Raw genomic sequence first — 20,823 nt, 5'->3', positions numbered from 1 at the left:
TGAGGGCGGCGCTAGGCTTCAGTGGGGTTTCTCCAGGGAACAGACCCAGCACCCCACAGTGTAAAAGCCCAGGATTGTTCAAGAGAGCTGAACCTCTGAGTTGTTGCTGTGGTCACAGAGTTCTGAAACCCCAGAGACAGAATTAACCTTAGTGTGTCCTTTGCAGGTCTCTCTGCCACTCCCCCAGGACATCCACCGTGAGGAAAGGAGCGGCAGGACCAACATCCTCTAAGATGTTTATATGGACCAGTGGCCGAACCTCTTCATCCTACAGACATGATGAGAAAAGGTAAAACCCTTGACTCTGGGTGCTCTTGGGCAGACTTTACAGAAAGATGGTTACAGAGGGCAGTGAGGTAGTGTTAGCTGCCCTCTTTGTCGCTGTGACCTGAGAACAACATAAACAAGGGTTTACTGCGGTGTGTGCTTAGAGAATACAGTCCATCATGGTGGGGTTTACTGCAGTGTGTGCTTGGAGAATACAGTCCATCATGGTGGGGTTTACTGCCGTGTGTGCTTGGAGAATACAGTCCATCATGGTGGAGTTTACTGTGGTGTGTGCTTGGAGAATACAGTCCATCATGGTGGGGGATACATGGTGGTAGGAGTGTGAGGCAGCTGGTCAGGTTGCACTTGTTGTCAGCAAGCAGAGACAATGCTCCTGCTCTGTTTGCTGGCTCCTTATTCGACTCAAAAGCCCAGCCTCTGAGATGGGGCTGCCACATTCAAAGTGACTCAACCTCCCACACTCATACACCCACCCACCCTTTCCTTCACCAACCACAGCACTTCCTGAAGACACCTAGTCAAGACTTGAACCCACTCCCAGTCTTACCATTCTCTTTACACGGACAGACTTCGCTCTGCTGTCTGTGAATTTTCAGAACCTTGCGCTGTGTCCAGGACACAGTGGACACTGAGGAAACTGACACAAGAGATGGACACAGCATTTCTAGGCAGCAATACCGCAGGAGGAAGGCTGAATTGCGAGAGGGCCCAGAGGGGGTTGGTAGGTTCATAGAGCCTTCAGAGAGGGTTGGTAGGTTCATAGTCTTCAGATGGGGTTGGTAGGTTCATAAAGTCTTCAGAGGGGGTTGGTAGGTTCATAGAGTCTTCAGAGGGGGTTGGTAGGTTCATAGAGTCTTCAGAGGGGGTTGGTAGGTTCATAGAGTCTTCAGAGGGGGTTGGTAGGTTCATAGAGTCTTCAGAGGGGGTTGGTAGGTTCATAGAGTCTTCAGAGGGGGTTGGTAGGTTCATGGAGCCTTCAGAGGGGGTTGGTAGGTTCATGGAGTCTTCAAAGGGCTTGCAGGAACAGCTGATAGGAGGGAACAAACAGGATGCAAAAGAAGGCAGGTGATCAAGGTCACGTGATGCAAAACTAAATGGTTATTCAGCTCAACCCTTTCTCCTTCGGATTTAGTGAGTAAATATGTTCAGAAAATTATATAACCCTTACTCTCTGTCTCTCAGTCTCTGTCTCTGTCTCTGTCTGTCTGTCTGTCTCCCTGTCTGTGAGTGTGTGTGTTGTATGTGCTCACATACACATGCAAGTGTGGAGGCCATTGGGTGTCTTCTTCAGCCTCCCCTCCAACTTAGATTTTGAGGTACAGTTTCTCCCTGGACCTGGAGATCAATTATTGGCTGGACTGGTAGCCAGTTGCTTACCTGTCACCACTCCACACCCGAAGCTAGGTTTGCAGGGCTGAGCCACTGTGCCTGGCTATTTTTATGAGTGTGTTGATCCTCATGTTGGCATGGAAGGCACTTTAACCTTGAACTGTCTCCCCAGACTCTCTACATCTGTTTAAATAGTTATACCCTCCCCTTGTTACCAGTGGTTGGGGTCCAAGCCCAGTGTTTCCAGGTTCTTGCTTTTTATACAAAGAATTGAAATAAAGACTCACACAGATTGCAAAGTAGCAAAGAGGCTTTATTCCAAAGCAAAGCAATGGTGCAGATCAGAAATAAGTGCATTGTGAGTGAGCAGGAGACCACATGCCTGACTCACAGGCCCTGAGGCCCTGACTCCTGGCTGCAGCTTCTGTTTACCCAGCTGAAGAGGAGGAGATGCCTGTTACTAAGAAGTGTGGTGAGAGTGGTTCTCTCTTTTGATCGGTAGATTAAATCACAAAATAATTTTCTGCCATGTATGTCCGTCCCATAATGCATCTGATTTTACTCTTATTCCTACTCAGGCACATAGGTATATGATGCTAAGTAGGGGAGTCTCCCTAAAAGTTCACATGAGAAACCAGTTTTGTATTATCATGCACCACAAGCCAGTTCGGGTCTGACCAGCCCTCCTATCCTTATACATGAATGGGTTGGCAATTGTCTATTTGGTGGTTGACAAGTAAAGAATGTAAACCATTGTTTAAAATAAATACACGCAGCCTGATGCACCTGGGGGAGCTACGGGCTGCCACCAAGTTGCAAGTTGCCATTTTCCGAGATTTCTATGTGCACACAGAACATGCTGTAGGGTCTCAGGCTCCCAAATGCCTTGTTAGGAGAGGGGTAAGCACAGCCCAAGCCAGGTGGAGTCCCAGGCTGCTGTGCTATTCCCTAGGCTTCCCCACCTCATGTTTGCTTTCTTCCCGTGCCTCAGCCTGGGACCCTAACCCACCAGACACGCACCACCCACACCCAGGCAGACATTCCTTTCCTCACTCCTGGGCATGCATTTCCACAATAATTCTACATACTGCAAAGCTGATAATCATGATTAGCCGGCTCACAGATGAACTGAACATGACTTTCTTTGATTCTATCTGGGCTTCCATGTGCTCTTGCTCAGCCAGGCAGCAAAGATGGAGATGTGGTCAAGGGAAGGCATGGACAAACCAAACACATTCAGCTGGGAATGCCGGCTTGGAGCAGAGGCTGGCCCTGTGTCCTTAGGCTATTTCTGCTGTTCGCTGTGTAGGCCAAGGGCATACACACTGACAGCCTACTCCACACATGCATTTATTACTTTAAAATCCCATAATTACTGAAATCATCCTTGAAAACAAAAAATAAAGCTATAATTTAAGTGTCAGAGAATTGTACTGATGCGTAAAAACAACCTAGTTATATGTGCCTTTAATTCTCAAGAATTACCAGTTTGTCAGACCTGGGCTGGTTTTGGGTGAATACCCAATAATCACACCAAACAACAAACAAGCAAACGCAAGGAAATGAGAAAATTATGTTTAAAAGCTGGGTTGTTGTTCTTTTTTTTTTTTTAAGAACACGCAAACTTTTCAATGTGATAGTAAAGACTGTTAAAAAAAACTGTTCATCTTAAAGGAGACGCTCATTGGTGAGTCTGTAATGAAGTCCCTACGTCACCAAGCCTCTTTCTGATTGAACAGGATCCCTCATTGACCTTTGAGGAGGAAGGGAAAAGCAGTCTTTAAGAACAGTCATAATGTCGGCAGGGTTCTGAGACAGAAGATGGATTAACAAGAGGAAAACAGGGAAGTTCATTACCCCCCTCCCCCGCAGCTCCTGTCACAGGGTGGTGCTAGCCACTGAAGGCTTACAAGCCTTCTTACAGAAGTGGTCCAGCAAAGAATGGTAGATTTCTTAGAAGAAGCAGGACTAAGGAGAGGGTAGGAGACTGCGGAAGAGTCAGCCTGGCTGCTCGGGTCACTGGTAGAGGATTCTACTTCCTAACCCACCGAGGAGGGCACCGGTAGGAGCGAACAAAAAGTAGGACTGTCCCTTCTTGCACTAATCCTTCCCCAGATGTTAGGCAAACAAACTCGGGCAGCCAGGCCCCTGCACCTCAATTATCTTTGGCTCAATAAGGAGAAAGAGTTCTGTTTCTTTCACCTACAACCTCCTAGTCCAAGGAGATCTGTGCATTATCACCTTCAGGAAGTCCACTGCACTTCCTTCAAGTTCAAATACATTTTACTTTTCTGCTGATAGATGGAAAGGTTACGGTGTGTTGTTTATCAAATTTGGTTTGATATCTCTGCAAACTATCCTTCTTCCTCTTCCTCTTCCTCTTCCTCTTCCTCTTCCTCTCCTCTCTCTCTCTCTCTCTCTCTCTCTCTCTCTCTCTCTCTCTCTGTCTCTCTCTCTCTCTCTGTATGTATGCACACACATGCGCACATGTGTGTGGAGAGAGAGAGTTGGATGTGCGTGTGCCTTGCTACACCTGTGGAAATCAGAGGACAGCGGTAGGGGCGGGTGCTCTCCTACCACCACACCTATTGGAGCTTGACTTCAGATCGGCAGGGTCAGAGTTGGTGGCAAGCACCTTTACCCGCTAGGCCCTCTCACCACCCCCCTGCTAAACTTAGCAATCATTTATCTCATCATTCTTTTGTATTTTCTTCATAACTGGATCAGTGGTAAAGAATTCGCTTATTTTAGTCTATATTCGTGAATATTACATTCCTTTGTTACTCTTGCCCAATTATGTTAGCTTGTGCTTCAGTAAATTAAAACTGGCGATGATGGACATTTTCAGTCTGACTCATTAAGTGAGCCTTTTTAACACGTCAACATTTTAGTAATATGTCAACAATTGTATCAACTACAATAAAGGTAGTTTTTCTCTCCCTTTTATTACATTAGAAATAAATCTATTTCTAATTCGATAATACCTTTTACTATGAATGGATGTTAATATATTTCTAAGTTACATTATCACATTAGCAGTTTATAATGCTTTCCATATATTAATAAAAACATAATGATGACCAAAGTTATATTTCTAAGATGTAACAGTAATAGCTTTTCATGGTAGACTTTGATTTTTAAAATATGGCTAGGTTTGGTGAACTAAGTTCTTTTAGATTTTATATTTGTGATGACAACTGAGGCTGACCTGTAGTTTTCCATCACATGTAGCTCTCACTGGTTTTGGTCTCAGAACTTTCCAATCTTATAGCCAGGTTGGCCGGCATTCTTTTTCTGAACTCAGGGATGAGCTCAACTGTAAGTTGCTATATCTTTTTAGTTCTGTGACCAAAATACTTTGAATTATTTAAAACCTTTAGCTATTTCAAATTTCAATGCTTTAGAATAATTTAAGCCTTCTGGCTATTTATGAGTTGGTCTCGGTAAGTAAGAGTTTCATAAGTAAAGAAAAGTTTACATATTTGCAAAGCCTTACTGTATATTTTTTAATAAGTTTAATACCTCGGCGTTTCCAAATGTACCACTGCAAAGGTGTTTAGCTGTTCCCTTTCGAAAGCATGCAGTACCCACAACTATGGTTTTTAATTTTTCATGTTTATCCAAACTTTATATGCTTTCTTTGTCACTCTTGTCAAAAACATATTCATTTCTTTAGCTTTCAAAGCACATTAGCCTTTGAACCCGTTGCCCCTCTTACAGTGACCTTCTATTGCATTGTGAGTGCCTATGGTCCTTTCCTGCCTTAGTCCTTCTTTAAGAACGTCCCACTTAGCTCCTAATTTCCTTAGATGCTGAGTGCACTGATTTTAGGGCTTTCTTATTCTCTAATACAAACACTGAAAAATGTTTTAGCCACACCCATTGGATACTCTATGTTTTCCATATTGTTCATTTCAGCGTGCTTTCTTATTTGTCTGATTTTATTTTGTGGCCCATAAATTCTTTGCACTGTACCCATACATACATGCATACATATATACACAAATATATATTCCTTTAGTTATTTTTGTTATCATTTCTTTCATTATTGCACTAAAAGCAAATACCACAGTCAATATAATGATAGTCCTTGTGGAAGGCTACTTAACAACCAGCCTCATCAAGATTCATGATGTTTCTAAAGTGCAAATCTATTTGTCACACTTGTTTCATTGTCTTTAATGTCCTCTCGAACTTCACAAGCTGATCTTTTTCTCTGGCTTGTGCACAGCTCACCAACCAAGAACCTTCCTTTCTCGTCCTGGACCCCAGCAGCACTCAACCCTTCTACCCCATCTCCCAAGAGACTCTTCTCAGTCCTTTGCCTCTCCAAGGCTTGGTTCAGTCCGTCACAGACGTCTAAGCCATTCTTACTTGCATCAGTGGCAGGCTTCCAAACCTCCTTCCCATTTAAGCCACAGCCCTAGGCTGTGTATCTATCTACCAGTGGTCCTCTGAATGGCAGGAGATCAGTACACCAGTCACCAATTTGCCTGAAACCAGTTTGACAAAGAACCCATTTGCTGATCAACCATTTGGGTGTATTTATTAAGTTTCATTGTGTATCAAAATTTTAACACAGTTATTATAACCCTACAGTGTTTGATCACAGTTCACACTAACTAACAAGGCTCAATAATGGTGACAGGCACCCTAAATTAGGGACCCCTTTCTTGTCTCCTGTGTCTCGGAATCTGCAATCATTGCCCCCTCTACATTCCTGCTGTCTTTGTCTGTGTCCAGACACTGTCTGAGGTCTCCTCTTGTCTCTGTTCCCTGTTCTGCTCCCTGGGGCCAGCTTTCTAGATCAGCAGCTAGGCTATGCATTTTGTCAATTTCTCCTCCTCAAAGGCTCCCCTGCAGAGTCCTGATGTTCTCACCCAGAGCCTTCCTGTTGGGGAAAACAGGACCAGAACAAAGATAAGTTAACCATTTCTTTAATGGTTCCATGAGGACAAAATAAGAGCCATCTCAATAAATCAGAGACTCTCCAAAGAGCTCTTAGAAGTTTTCCTCGAGGACTGTAGAGATTGCTCGGTGAGAGCTTTTGCTGCTCTTGCGGAGGAGCCATGTTCAGTTCCCAGCATCTGTACCAGACACTCACAACTGCATGTAACTCAAGCTCCCAGGGATTCTGTGCCTCTGCCTCCGCTGGCACCTGTTCTCTCTCTCTGTCTCTCTCTTTCTCTCTGTCTCTGTCTCTGTCTCTCTCTCTCTCTGTCTCTCTCTCTGTCTCTCTCTCTCTCTCTCTCTCTCTCTCTCTCAAACCTATACACGTAATTTAAAATAAAAACATTTGAAAAAAAATTCCCTACCCAAATCAATGACTCTAGGCTTTTGAATACAGGAAATAAGCAGACTGGTTCGCTGATAAGGCTGGCAACTCTGTGATGGTGGTAACAAGTGTGATGTGAAACTGGGATGGAAAGTCCGGCAAAGCCAAACTCTCAGGAAAACAGTGTTCCATGCTGGCTAGCTTTATGTCAGCTCTACACAGGTCAGGGTTATCTGAAAGGAGAGAACCTCAATCGAGAAAATGCCTCCATTAGATCCAGCTGTAGGCAAGCCTGTAGGACATTTTCTTAATTAGGGACTGATGGGGGAGGACCCAGCCATTGTGGGTGGGGCCATCCTTAGGCTGGTGGTTCTGGTTCTATAAGAAAACAGGCTGAGCAAGGCATGAGGAGCAAGCCAGTAAGCAGCATCCCTCCCTGGCCTCTGTGTCAGCTCCTGCCTCCAGGTTCCTGCCCTATTTGAGTTCCTGTCCTGATTTCCTTTAGTGATGTACTAGGATGTAGAAGTGCAAACCGAGTTAACCCTTTTCTCCCCAGCTTGCTTTTACTCATGGTGTTTTGTTGCAGCAATAGTAAACCTAAGACTAACTAAATGCCCCAAAAAGGATTTGAAAATAAATCAGTATAAACTCAACAAGCCCTATAGGAAATATAAAATTGTTTTTACATTTCTTAGAATAACATATTTATGCACATGCACTTGAATATGCTTGTTAAAATATATTTATAAAGGGATTCAGAAGCCCAGTCTTTTTTAAAAAAAAAAATCAAGCAATCTTAAAATACTGCCGAGAAGAACATCTTCACGACAACATACTTCCTGATGAAACATATTAAAATGTGCCATTAACACGTAGGGGAGAAAGATATAGCCGTATCCACTATATTAAACTAATTCTGCTTAAAACGAGTCTTTGTGGAGTCTGTAAGTTGCTAAAGCAGGTAGGCTCTGTTCTCAGCGTGAACTGAACCTTCAGGCCTCTCGTGCCTTAGCATCCAGTAATGGATCCTGGGATAGGCTGCCTCATGAACTGACCAGCTCCCCCTCTGTCTGTCCGGTCAACATGATCACCAGGTGTGCAGTGAGTCTCACTGCCGTCCAGGAAGACCATCTGCATTGTGCATCTCCAGAATTATAAAGTGAGTCTTGACATGAAATTTCCAAAAAATTATGTAGACATTGAGGTTGATTTTAAGTGTGCTAACTATTGCTTGGGGCAAAACAAAGCTTTACTGGAAAAACAACATCTATTTACAAAGCCTTATGCTATGTTTTAGATGTACTTATTTTGACTTTATGTGTATGGGTGTTTTGCCTGCATGTATATCTGTGCATCATGGGCATGCCTGTGACTGCAGAGGCCAGAAGCGTGTGTCCGATTCTCAGGAACTGGAGCTACAGATGGTTACGAGCTCTCATGTGGGTGCTGGGAACTGAACCAGGATCCTTTGTAAGAGCAGCCATTGCTCTTCGCTACTGAGCCATCTCTTCAGCCCAGGCTTTTTCAGTTTATAAAAAACATTATGAAAAAAAGTTTGTTTATTACACATATTCCTTCATGTGGAGTTCAGGAGATAACTTGCCGGGGTCTCTCCTCTCCCACACATGAAACCCAGGGCAAAAGCTCAGGTTATTGAGCTTAGGGGAAGACAGCCCAAGCCATCTCACCAGTCCTCTCCAAACACTTCTATTGTCCCCTGGACTCAACGATAACTTCCTTTCTCCAGAGGGATGCGGACAGAAAAGAGCTGGGCCTTCCCGCTCTTCCCTCTTCCCCACCAGACACAGCAACGCTGCAGCTCCCAGCTCAGCTGCCTCCTCCTCCTCCACACTGACTAGCCACTGCCTCCTGAGGGGTTCGTCCTCTGGACATCTCTCCCCATGCTGCCTCCTCTTTCTTTATCCTGACTTCAACCAAGGTGCAGCCCTCATCCTCCTCCGCCAACCCTACGGAACCATCTCCCAGTACCTCCTCCTCCCTCCCTGATTTAAGACTTCTCCTGTTTCTAATCTCCACACTGCAGGCGCAGCCATCACTCTGAAACTCGGTTCTGCCTACATCACCAGTTGACAGCTTCCCTTTAATTACAGGAGGAAGGCTACTTTCTAGAATGACTTTCAAAGCCTTCACGACACTGCATTTCTCACCTGGCTGCGCTGTTTCTGTGGTGGGTGACCTCCTACGGCCATCGGCATAGTACTTCCTGGTACTTGCTCTACAGCTCCAAGCACCTTTGCTTCTGCGGTCCCTCAACCCAAATATCACCAACTCTGTGTCCCACTGGCTAAACCGCAATCAACCTTGAACGTTCTGTTCAAGACCTTACTCTTCCAGGAAGCCTTTGTTAACATGCACTGACTCCCTGTCCTGGTCCCTGAAGCTGGGGAAATTGCCAAGACACTGAATTGATCCACCAGGGAGCTCCCATCTCAGATGACACTAATTTTCATGTCTTTCCTCTTATTTAATAGGGGCCATGTCCCCAACACAAAAGTTTACAACGCTCATAATACATGTGTGAACTTAACCTCCTCATTGGAATCTCATTCTTTTGTCATATTAACATCCCTTGATTTATCTATCAATTCCACAGCCATTGATTGGTGGATTTCAAAACTGTGCCCCTCCCACTCAAGCCTTTCATTTTGCTGTGTAATATTCTCACTTCCTAGACACCTACAAGCCATGGAGAACCTACCATTTCGCCTTTTACATACCCATTCTAGAGCTTGCAAAGAACATTTATTTTCCGAATATGTTTTGCAATGACTCAGTCATATCATTTTATGAGTTTCTTCTTCTGGCGGCAGCTGACACCGCCCATTCTATTCTCCGGCAGACTGGCGTGTTCAGTGCAGTGTGGCAGCCTACTATCTAGAATAGCGCAGATCATCCTCGCTGACTTCCATCTGCTGAGCGCGTATCTCAGCGGCCGCCGTCAGAGTTCAATACATGTTGATAAATGATACTAGCCAAGGAACAACAAGTTATTATTATTTCCCAGTGGGTTTTTGAAGCCACTCAGCCTTAGCCTGTCTCCCTGCTTCAAAAGTCGACCCGCCCACTGCCTTTCACAGCTAATGGGCACCAGTTTGCTCTTCAAGTTCACACAGGGTCAAGTTTAAAGAGCTTTGATGTAAATCCTAAACTTTCCAAATAAATCTCCAAAGCGAATCATGGAACTGAGAGGGCAGGTGGATGCCGGTCTATAGAAGGTTTTTGTGGGATGGTCATATAGTCTAAAGGCCCTGCGTTTTAGCTGGGATGAGAAAATGTCTGTCATTCCAGGCATCTGGTGGCAAGAATAAGCAGAATAAAGTGATATTTACACACACACACACAGAGAGAGAGAGAGAGAGAGAGAGAGAGAGAGAGAGAGAGAGAGAGAAAGAAAAAGAGAGAGAAGTAGATTCAGAAATTATATATCAACACTGATCAACTTCATTAATATGAAGTTAACAAACCCAAGACATTTTTTGAGAGTTAAGGGAATTGCTGTATTTCATAGAATGGGACAGGAAAAAAAATTACTTTACAGTTAGACATGAATCCCCAAAATACAGAATTAGGGATCATTACTGTTCAGGTATGGTACATGTGTGTATGTCTGTGTTCTCCTCTTTCTATGCATGTAGAGCGTGTGTGTGTGTGTGTGTGTGTGTGTGTGTGTGTGTGTGCATGTACATGTGTGTGCATGTGATGTGTTAAGTGCCGGGGGTTGTGCTGAGATTCAACTTCCCTCAGGTGTGTTTGGGGCATTCCTACAGGTCCTTCACCTTAGGAAGGCAGGGCCAGGAAGGTAACCTCCCTCGAGGGACACGCCATAGAACTGTGAGAGTCTCTTGTAAGACTGTATTATTTTCAACCTCAGAAATATCTACCAGAAAATCAGGGACCATGACCTCCTGGACAAGAGGAAAACTGTGACAGCACTGAAGGCTGGAGAGGACCGGGCTATCCTTCTAGGGCTGGCCATGATGCTGTGCTCCGTCATGATGTACTTCCTGCTGGGGATCACACTGTTGCGCTCGTACATGCAGAGGTAATGCCATGGCCACCAAGGAATCTACTGCCCTCTCCTCCTCTGTTCCCCATTGCTCATTCAGCCCTGACGTCATCTTTCTCACCTTTCCAGAACCTTCATAGGCACCTGGAACACAGTGTTCTCTAATGTTATCTAAGAATAATAATAATAATAATAATAATAATAATAATAAATGGAGGCTGTGTGCAAACTGTCTACTGTGAGCTGGCCACCTTCCAAATATTGCTCATATCCTGCTCATAGCTACTCCATAAAGGAAGTATAGGTAATCCCATCATTGCAGAGACACAAAGGCCCAGAGGATGTGACACAGTGACTTGAGAGATGCCTTTCCATAAGCAATCCTGCTGCATGATCATGAGAACCTTAGTTCCAAACCTCGAACCCACATAAGAAGCCCAGGCATGGTGGCGTGCTCTTGTAATGCCAACATTGGAGAGGTGGAGACAGGTGATCCCTGGAGCTCACTGGCCAGCAAATCTAGCCTAATTCTTGAGCACAGCCCATTGAGAGACCCTGTCTCAAAAGAAACAATGTGGGTGACATTTGAGAAATGACATCTGAGATCATCCTCTGGCCTCAACAAACACATGCAGAAATATATTCACATGAGCATGTACACATGCATCTGCACACACAAACATGCATATGTACACGTGCAAGCATATCTGTACACATATGCATGCAATGTATACAAACATGAACATGCACACATACGTGCAAATGCACCCACATACGAGTGTACATGCACACACACACACACACAATGTCACACAGTTCAGTGTGCCACAGCAACAAACGTGACAGTTAAGCTTCCAAAGCCACATCCTACAAAAATCGGTCTTGACTCTTTCTACTCACAAAGTCTTCTTTTTAATTCGCCCTACTTCTCCATCACCCAGTTTCCTTGGCCTCAACAAACACACACAGAAATATATTCACATGAGCATGTACACATGCATCTGCACACACAAACATGCATATGTATACATGCAAGCATATCTGTACACATATGCATGCAATGTATACAAACATGAACATGCACACATACATGCAAATGCATCCACATATGAGTGCACACGCACACACACACACACACACACATGTCACACAGTTCAGTGTGCCAACAGCACAAACGTGACAGTTAAGCTTCCAAAGCCACATCCTACAAAATCAGTCTTGACTCTTTCTAGTCACAAAGTCTGTCATGGCCTTTTTTTGTAACTCGCCCTACTGCTCCATCACCCAGTTTCCTTGGGAACTTTCATATGCTGAAGCCAAAGAAGGTCAGAACTGATTGGTTAGAAGACAGACCCAGCGCTAGGTATTCTGAAACTCTCTCAGTGATTCTAACGTGTTGTGAAGATTGAGAGACTTAATCTCTTAAAGTAACAGAGTTTGAATCCTCTTCATTTCAATGTTTACCTTGGGTTAACTGGGTAAGGAGAAGCCAGTAGGTGATGAAACCAAAGCGTGTCCTCCTGCAAAAGCCAGCTGATAAATCCCCACAGTGCCTCACCCTCTGCCATTCAGACCCTGAACCCTGGAACTTGGCACGTCTGCCAATGGTTGGACTTGAAGAAATAAGACCGTTTCATACAAAAGTGGGAAGTTTCAATTCAAGAGAAAATCACACCATTTTCTACCACTCGCTTCTCTAGCTAAATTAATGCTTTTGTCTTCGAAGGCAAGTGGAGCTGAAATGTAGCGATTTGCTCCTCTTTGCCATCCTGGTCGGCTTGCTCTTTCAGCTGCCCTCTCTTCCACCATGAAAGTGCGCTGCCTCGGGGCCCTTTGCTGAGTCCAAAACCTCTTTCAGATTCTCACACCTGCTTAGAACTACATAGGATGCATACCCCACCCTCTGGTTATAAAAACAGATTCTAGCCATTCGTGTTCCAGGAAATTCAATTTGCGACGCCAGAGGAGACTGAGTCTAGCAGACTGAGTCTAGTCAGCTGGCGCATGCCAAAGTACAGGAGCTATCCACATGTGTCCAGCAAAGGGCAAGGTTGTTATTCATTGTGAACACGTGTTTTTCCGCTCACTGCCATACAGCTCATATCCAGAGGCACACATCGATTGCCTCTGTGTTACGTCCTAATTGCAAATTCTCGACTTAATCGCAAAACGCAAGTTATTGTAAAACGAAATTTAACCAATGGTTTGCTGGAGTCTCTCTGGCTAAAATGACCCCAAGCAACCTGATGGAGCCCTTTATCTGCACTGAAGGGGTTGTCTTCTGTTGGTTTCCTGGGGGTGCACACTATGCCAGGATAAAGCAGAGCCTTAGAGCAGGGGAAAGCCACAGTTTCTGCCACTTACCAACTGTGTGTTCTTGACTATGTTACCTGATTTCTGTGGCCTTCTTTTCATTCACCTTTCAAAGGGATTAATAACCAATATGTAAAGTTGTTGAGAGAGAAAAAAGAAAGTAATCTGTGTAAATTGCCAGTTTGGAGAAAGGCTACAAGTAGCCGTTGCTCTTGACAACTTCAAAAGGTTGTTGTTATCTTATTTACCATGTTGGAATGAGTTTGTTGTACAGTATTGCCCTCCCTCTATCTGAAGTCCAACCCTAAGCCACTCTGCCTTTTTGCCACCTTTCCCCAGTCACTACCTTAATAAAGACTCTTCTGCCTACAAACCAGGCTGTGGTGGAGTTTGGAATGGGAAAAAAAAAAACTGAGCAAGAGCTGTGCAATGCAGGCATACGGGGAAAGAAAAGGTTACGCTAGGCAGGTGGCACAGAGCTGCCGTCCCTTCCCTCAGAAGACTAAAGCAGCAGAATCACACCACTGATGCCAGCCCAGGCTGCACAGCAAGACTGAGGCCATTCTTTCCTACCTGGTGAGACTGCCTTAAGAAATAAAAACTAAAAATAAAGCATTTGTTAGGCTTACCAGTGAATTTAATAAGGAGAAAATAATGGCTTAAAATATTAGTGAATAATATTAATATATTAGTGAATATAGTGGTTGTCACCAAGAAAGTTCTTGGGCACCAAAGCGTGTGTTGTGTCACAACTTGCCAAAAGCCGGTCTGCTCAAAATCACAACATTACACAGACCTATGGATCACAGATTTTGGGGAGTCCCATGCAGTTCAGTAGACAAGAGACAGTCCTCTGCAGCCTCACCCTCCTGCCCAGTGCCTCCCGCTCTGTGATCATTCTCGCTCTTTCTCTGCAGTGTGTGGACAGAAGAAGCTCAGTGCACCCTGCTGAATGTGTCTATCACAGAAACATTTAACTGTTCCTTCAGCTGTGGGCCAGATTGCTGGAAGCTCTCTCAGTACCCTTGCCTGCAGGTGTACGTGAACCTGACTTCCTCCGGGGAGAAGTTCCTCCTCTACCACACCGAGGAGACCATGAAGATCAATCAGAAGGTAGGAGCCCTGCTCACTGTACCGGGGCATCTGTCTGTACAGCTTAACCATCTCCCCTCTCTCTCTCTGCTTTCCCCTTTGCAAGTATTTCAAAGGAAACACACCAGGAAGTAGGCCCTGCTTGCTTCATTCACAGAACTCGCTCTGGATCTTTCTACAGAAATGCTGGTTTTCTGTTCAAGCTACGGACAAGCCGTTCCTTCATTTCATGGCAGAGCAATTTAACTGTGTTTTCTGTTTGAGAGAATATTTCTATAAAGAACCTAAGTCTTTGAAAGCAAGAACAGAATTTAAGAAGGAATGTGAGTGCTCAAATACCTACCATGACATAGAAGACATGGAGTAAAACTGGCCTTTTCTTTTCCACATTTAGTACTGTGACTTTGGGTATATAACTTACCCTGACCCTTGGCCTGATTTTTCAAAAGGAAAATAACAGTCACTTACAAGGTCATTATTACAATTAAGGATTAGAGTAGAGGATGTTGTAGTGCAAAATTGAACATGTGGTCAATAGTGCATGTGCATGCGTGTGTGTGTGTGTTTGCACATGTGTGTATGCATATTCTTTCTTTACATATGCTATATTCATAGAGGCCTAATTTGTAATACTGCTCATATTAGTTACTTTTCTGATGCTATAACAAAATGCCATGACCAAGGGCAATTGAAGGAAGACAGTTTATTTTGCTGAATGGTTCCATCGTGGCAGAAAGGTAAGGCAGTAGGAGTTGAGAGACAAGAAAGGGAAATGAGATGAGGCTCTCAGCTCCCAAATCCTGCCCCCCACACACACACACACACAAACACACAACACATTTCCTTCAGCTTAACTCCACCTCCTCATAATCTTCCCAAACAATGGCATCAACTAGGGACCAAGTATTCAAACAACTGGGTCAATGGAAGATGTTTCTCATTCAAAACTCCATACTAATGTATTAAAGTCTAATGGGTAGGTGCTTAATAAATGTGCGTTATATTGAAGCTATACATAATATTTGCTTTGATGTTAGGCATGGTGGTTTCAAGCCTATAATCCCATGCTCAAGAAGCTAAAGCGGGAGGATTGCCACAAGTTCAAAGCCTACCTGGGCTACTAAACAAATACAAGGCAAGCCAAAACCATGTAGCAAGATCCTGTCCCAAAAATGTTTATATTTATAAGGTCTATGAAGGACTGTGGTGACCAGTAAATGTTTTAGTTGAACCAATCTGCTGTATGAATTTCAAGTGTTATGTATATTAGGTTTGGGTTTTATAGTAGCCGCTTAAATACCCAGAATATTCTTGAATAAGCCAAGACAATCTGATTCTGGCCTCCAATAGCACCATTGGTGCTCATTTCCAGGAAGCAAGTGAGCCTCATGAATGCTAATCATTCTTGTAAAAAAAAAAAAATCCCTTCAGTGATCACTTACAGAGGTTTCAGTAGCTTGGGGCTTCCGGGCTTCCGTACTAGCACATGGGCAGCAAACGGTGTTGCCACAAAGGAGTAAAACAAACCCACCTTGCATTTTAGTTACAACAACCTGAAAGAATTCTTGCTAATATCTCTGAAGGCTCTCCTTGACAAGTATTCCAGAGAGCCTTATTTAAAAACGCTGCTTCTGGTGTTCTTTCATTTGTGGTAGGCAGAAACCAGAGTAGTCACGACAAGGCTCCGCAAACCTGGGAAGCTTAGCCCTCCCCAGCTGTCTGCTTCCTCCCTGCCAGCCAGATTTCTAAACAAAGCTGGCTTGTGCTGGCGGGTACCTGTAAAACTCTCTGGTCTCCGAGGAACTGGAAAGCCACAAAAGCTGAAGAGAAACCAGACAGTAAGGGCTCTTTCCACTTCCTCGACTGGGTATCCCATCACTTCGGCTCTGGCTCCATTATTTAGGTGACAAACAGGGAATGTGGTTCCCAATATCAATCCCAGGTACATATTTAGGATCAGGACCTTGTCGGCACTCTGTGTGGTCATGGGCCCCATTTGGTTTCTTTGACCCACTATTGTGTTTTTAAATGTGAGTCGTGACCCCATACAGAAAGGTACGTGTAATACAAAAGGTATAGCTCAAGTATTTATTATCAAGTGCTCCCCATTAACCACCACAAGAGAAACAAAATGACACTTTCCTTTTCCCCCAAAATACCCTTCCTGCCGCTCCCAATAACACAGGCATTGCTCCCTCCTGGATAACCACCTCCCGAGCTATCACAGCGACTGTCTCCATGTTTTCCTTTGTGGCTCTTATCACCTAAGCACACATCCATAAACACTGTCTTACTTTCCTGCAACTTAAGCCTCTCTGTATACGGAATCACGCAGACTGCACCCCTCCGTCTGGCTTTCTTCACAGAGCACGGTGCTTGGCATCGTTCTGTCGGGGTGAAATTCATTCATTTCCATTTCACTTGGAACGTCAGCTTAGTTTTTCACTCTCCAGCTGATAGACATTGAGTTTTCTACAGCTCAGGGCAAGCGTAAATAGCTCTGCCTCAGATGCTCTTGTGTATAACTCTCCGAGCCCAAGCCACCAGCCCCCACACTCTGTCAGGCGTAAATCTGAAGGCGAGATACCCGGGTCATAACATGACATATGTGTGTCATAAAGCTCAGAAAATAATGGCAGGGCTTTTCCAATGCACCTGTAGTAAGAAGATTCTTCATGTTCCAAACGCTCACCATAACTTTACAGTTGATGTGGTGAGGTCTCCTGGTTTGCGTGGCTTTTCGAGTGCCTGCCATCTAAATTTCCTCTTCTCTTTCCTCTCCCGGGTTGTTCATTTTTCACATTCCTTGTAGGGGTTGTTTAAACATATAGACAAGGGGGCATGTGCCTTTCGTCCCAGCTACTCCAAAGGCTGAGGCAAGAGGATCATTTGAACCCACGAGTTCAAGACCAGCCTGGGCAATCCGGTGAGAGCCTGACTCAAACAACAACAGTTGTGTGCCCAAACCTGTTTCCTCCCTCTCTGGAACATCTTCGTATGGAGGACATTTCAGTTTTACTGCAACCATATCTTGTCATTTTTTTCCATTTTGTTTTGTACTTTGGTTCTTCTATTTATTGTTCTTCCTTAACCTTTTGTTTAACCTAGTCATTTTCCTTAATTAAGGATTGCTGTTATTTCTTCCCCATACACCATCAGTCTTCCTGAAACTGACCTTTATGTAGGGGTCTAGTCTGTGGGTCTCTTCACATTCGTTTCTTTTTTTTTTTTATTAAAGATTTCTGACTCTTCCCCGCCACCACCTCCCATTTCCCTCCCCCTCCCCCAATCAAGTCCCCCTCCCTCATTAGCCCAAAGAGCAATCAAGTTTCCCTGCCCTGTGGGAAGTCCAAGGACCACCCACCTCCATCCAGGTCTAGTAAGGTGAGCATCCAAACTGCCTAGGCTCCCACAAAGCCAGTTCGTGCAGTAGGATCAAAAACCCATTGCCATTGTTCTTGAGTTCTCAGTAGTCCTCATTGTCTGCTATGTTCAGAGAGACCGGTTTTATCCCAAGCTTTTTCAGCTCCAGGCCAGCTGGCCTTGGTGAGTTCCCTATAGAACATCCCCATTGTCTCAGTGTGTGGGTGCACCCCTCGCGGTCCTGAGTTCCTTGCTCGTGCTCTCTCTCCTTCTGCTCCTGATTTGGACCTTGAGATTTCAGTCCGGTGCTCCAATGTGGGTCTCTGTCTCTGTCCCCTTTCATGACCTGATGAAGGTTAATATTCAGGAGGATGCCTATATGTTTTTCTTTGGGTTCTCCTTATTTAGCGTCTCTAGGATCACTAATTATAGGCTCAATGTCCTTTGTTTATGGCTACAAACCAAATATGAGTGAGTACATCCCATGTTCCTCTTTTTGGGTCTGGCTTACCTCACTCAGGATAGTGTTTTCTATTTCCATCCATTTGTATGCAAAATTCGTTTCTTGTTTGTAGGTGTTTGTTTTTGAAAGGACGGCAACTGGCTCAGTCTGTTCTGTGAAAGGCTACCCTTCTTCATGGGGTCACTTGCAGGACCCATTTCCTTTAGCCCAAAGACTGCTGTGGCAGTTTTGAGCCCATTTGTATGGCATTCTTACCATTCTCTGTTGACCTAGACTTCGGCACAGATTGTTGAAGTTGTGTGCAGTAATATGAACTTCCATGGGCCCAACAGCTCTGCATTTTCATTGTGTTCAGCCTTTTATTCCGCTTTCCCATCTGCAGCCATTTTCCCACGGCCTGAAAAACAATCTCTCATTAGAGATGTGAGAACAGTGTCTGGTGTGGAGAATTTCCTTGGTTTGTGTTATCCTGAAAGCATTTCTCCCGAGCTTTGCTTCTTGGAGGATGCATTCACGGAGCACACGTCTCTGGGTCGGCCGTTCCTTTGTTCCATCGTCTCTTGATGAGCAAGGATGCCGTCATCACCCAGCCCTCAGGTTCACTGCTGCATCTGTGAGGCAGTCTCATTTCCTGTGATTCTCTACAGTTCATCTCACTCCCAAGTGAGAAGTTACCCTATTCAGACTGCCAAGCATTCACAGAGTTCTTCCCCTTCCTTACTACTTTCTGTTCCAGACAGTATTACCAGGCTGTCTCATTAAACATTGTGCACCTCTCCCTTGCTCCCTCTTTCCCTTCTGGGACTCCAAGTGGCCGGATGCTGGACTTCCTCACTGAATCTGGTCCATTTCTCCCTCTCCCCCCCCCTTTTCCTCTTGCGTCACTTCGTTAGGGACTGATACCTTTCAGAAATTCTTTTCTCAATTCTGAAAACTTTATTGCCAGACTCATCCACTAAGAATTTTTCTTACTATGTTTTCTTTTTCCAATGCTAAAATTTTATTCGATTCATTTAATAGTATTGCCTACCATCCTAATGTAAACTTATTTTTCCCATAAATGTGTGAACTTCTACAAAACATGCTGAGTAACTATCAGTAATAACTTGAAATGTGTTTTGTCATATAATTTAAAAGCAGCTATAGTGCTCACTTAAAATGAGCTATTTTTGCATTTATTGGAGTGGCATGACAAAAATTACAGAAAGTCTCTGGTGAATTACAGACCATGAAATATAAAGTATATGCTTATCTTCTAACAGGAGGAGCAAGTATTAAGTAAAATCTTCCACAAATGTATGTAAAATATAAACAACATTTGATGTTCTGATATCACATGAAAAATGCAATTATTACCAATAACTATAATAGTAATAATAAAAACAAGCTAGTATATATCAAATGGCTATTCTGAACTTGGAGTGGTCCTAAGCACGGTACATGGACAGTTTCATTTAAATTAATACTTCTGATACTTATTAATGCATATAAAATGTCTACACAGAAAGGTGGAAATATAAATACTCCTTCTTTTATCAGACACTTTAATAAAATCTTAAGGCAACTTTTTGTTGCTGATGTTGCTCCTATAATTTGTTCTCCCCGTGTATCACTAAGAGCTAACTATTTTCTGTAAAATGCAAGTTTCAAATTCTTACTGTTTTTGTTTTCCAAATTAAATTTGGTAAGTAACTACAGAAAAGAAACAAAAAAAAACTATCACAGCTGAGATTTGTCTATTTTTTTCCCTAAAGTTCAGCATACTATTTTTCAAAGTTTTGTTTCATTGTTTTTCTGCTTTTTCCTTTTGGCTTATGTTGGGTTGCCTTCTCCCTAGCCTTGCTGTCTTCCTCCCCCTTAATGTACTTCTTCTTTCTCTTCTTCCTGCGTTCTCTCCTTCATCTCCATTTCTCACCCCCAGTTTTAATTTCCTCCTCTGTTAAAAATCTTTTACTGTCAAATAGCATCTGTTTTCCCGGTAAGACATCTAGAAATTGAGTATACTATTAAAACTATCATCACACAAGCACAAACATGCCATCCCTCGGTGAAAATAAAGTAAGCACCAGTGGGCAGGGCACTTCCCGAGATGAATCCCAAAACTGGTAATATGGGGCTTGGTCTTGATATGCGTTACACCCCATTTGTCTGGTTAATTGTGGAGACCATGGGAATGGCAATCAAGAAGAAACCCAAGCCAGACTCTGAGGATTCTTCACCATTTGCTTGGTCTGTGGCTTCAGGAGCTCAAGCCAAACTCCTTTGCTTTCTTCTTCAGCATATCCAGGTGCTTGTTGTGTTGGCCCTGGTGCACAATTGCATATGAAAAGGGCTGTGTGTCTAATCTGTCCAGGTCTTGAGTGTGGAGTAACAGCGCAGCAGCTTAAAGGAATTGTCCCAAACAAGCTGAATGTAATCAGAACAGTCACCAGTGCAAGTTGTCATTTTGAATATTATAATTTTCCTTCTTTGCACCAACTTCCAATAGTCATAATTGCAATAAATTCATTTTCAGGACCAATCCACATGTTTTCACCAATACCAATAAATAAAGGGTAAGATGCGTGTACTTTATCTAAATGAGTATTACGCCAATACTCATATTTTCCCTTATGCTCCAGTAGTCGTGATAAAGCTAGATTCCAGCTTTATTGATAAACGCTACTCCTCTTT

At 43.8% G+C, this 20,823-nt stretch overlaps 1 protein-coding gene across 1 annotated transcript in view; it reads left to right on the top strand.

The window, feature by feature from the left end:
- The first annotated feature begins 233 nt into the window (after positions 1-233).
- Positions 234-20,823, top strand: part of Kcnmb2 (potassium calcium-activated channel subfamily M regulatory beta subunit 2) — a 32,687-nt gene continuing 12,097 nt past the window's right edge. Inside the window, exons 1-3 of the mRNA XM_050138494.1 lie at positions 234-289; positions 10,785-10,955; positions 14,150-14,345. Of these exons, the coding sequence (XP_049994451.1) occupies positions 234-289; positions 10,785-10,955; positions 14,150-14,345 (423 nt within the window). The remainder of the gene's footprint in view (positions 290-10,784; positions 10,956-14,149; positions 14,346-20,823) is intronic.

Source organism: Alexandromys fortis, unplaced genomic scaffold, assembly GCF_014885135.2.
Source record: "Alexandromys fortis isolate MF-2015 unplaced genomic scaffold, M_Fortis_MF-2015_v1.1 scaffold_15, whole genome shotgun sequence".
In the NCBI taxonomy this organism is placed as follows: domain Eukaryota; kingdom Metazoa; phylum Chordata; class Mammalia; order Rodentia; family Cricetidae; genus Alexandromys; species Alexandromys fortis.
This window is presented reverse-complemented; position numbering and strand designations above follow the sequence as displayed.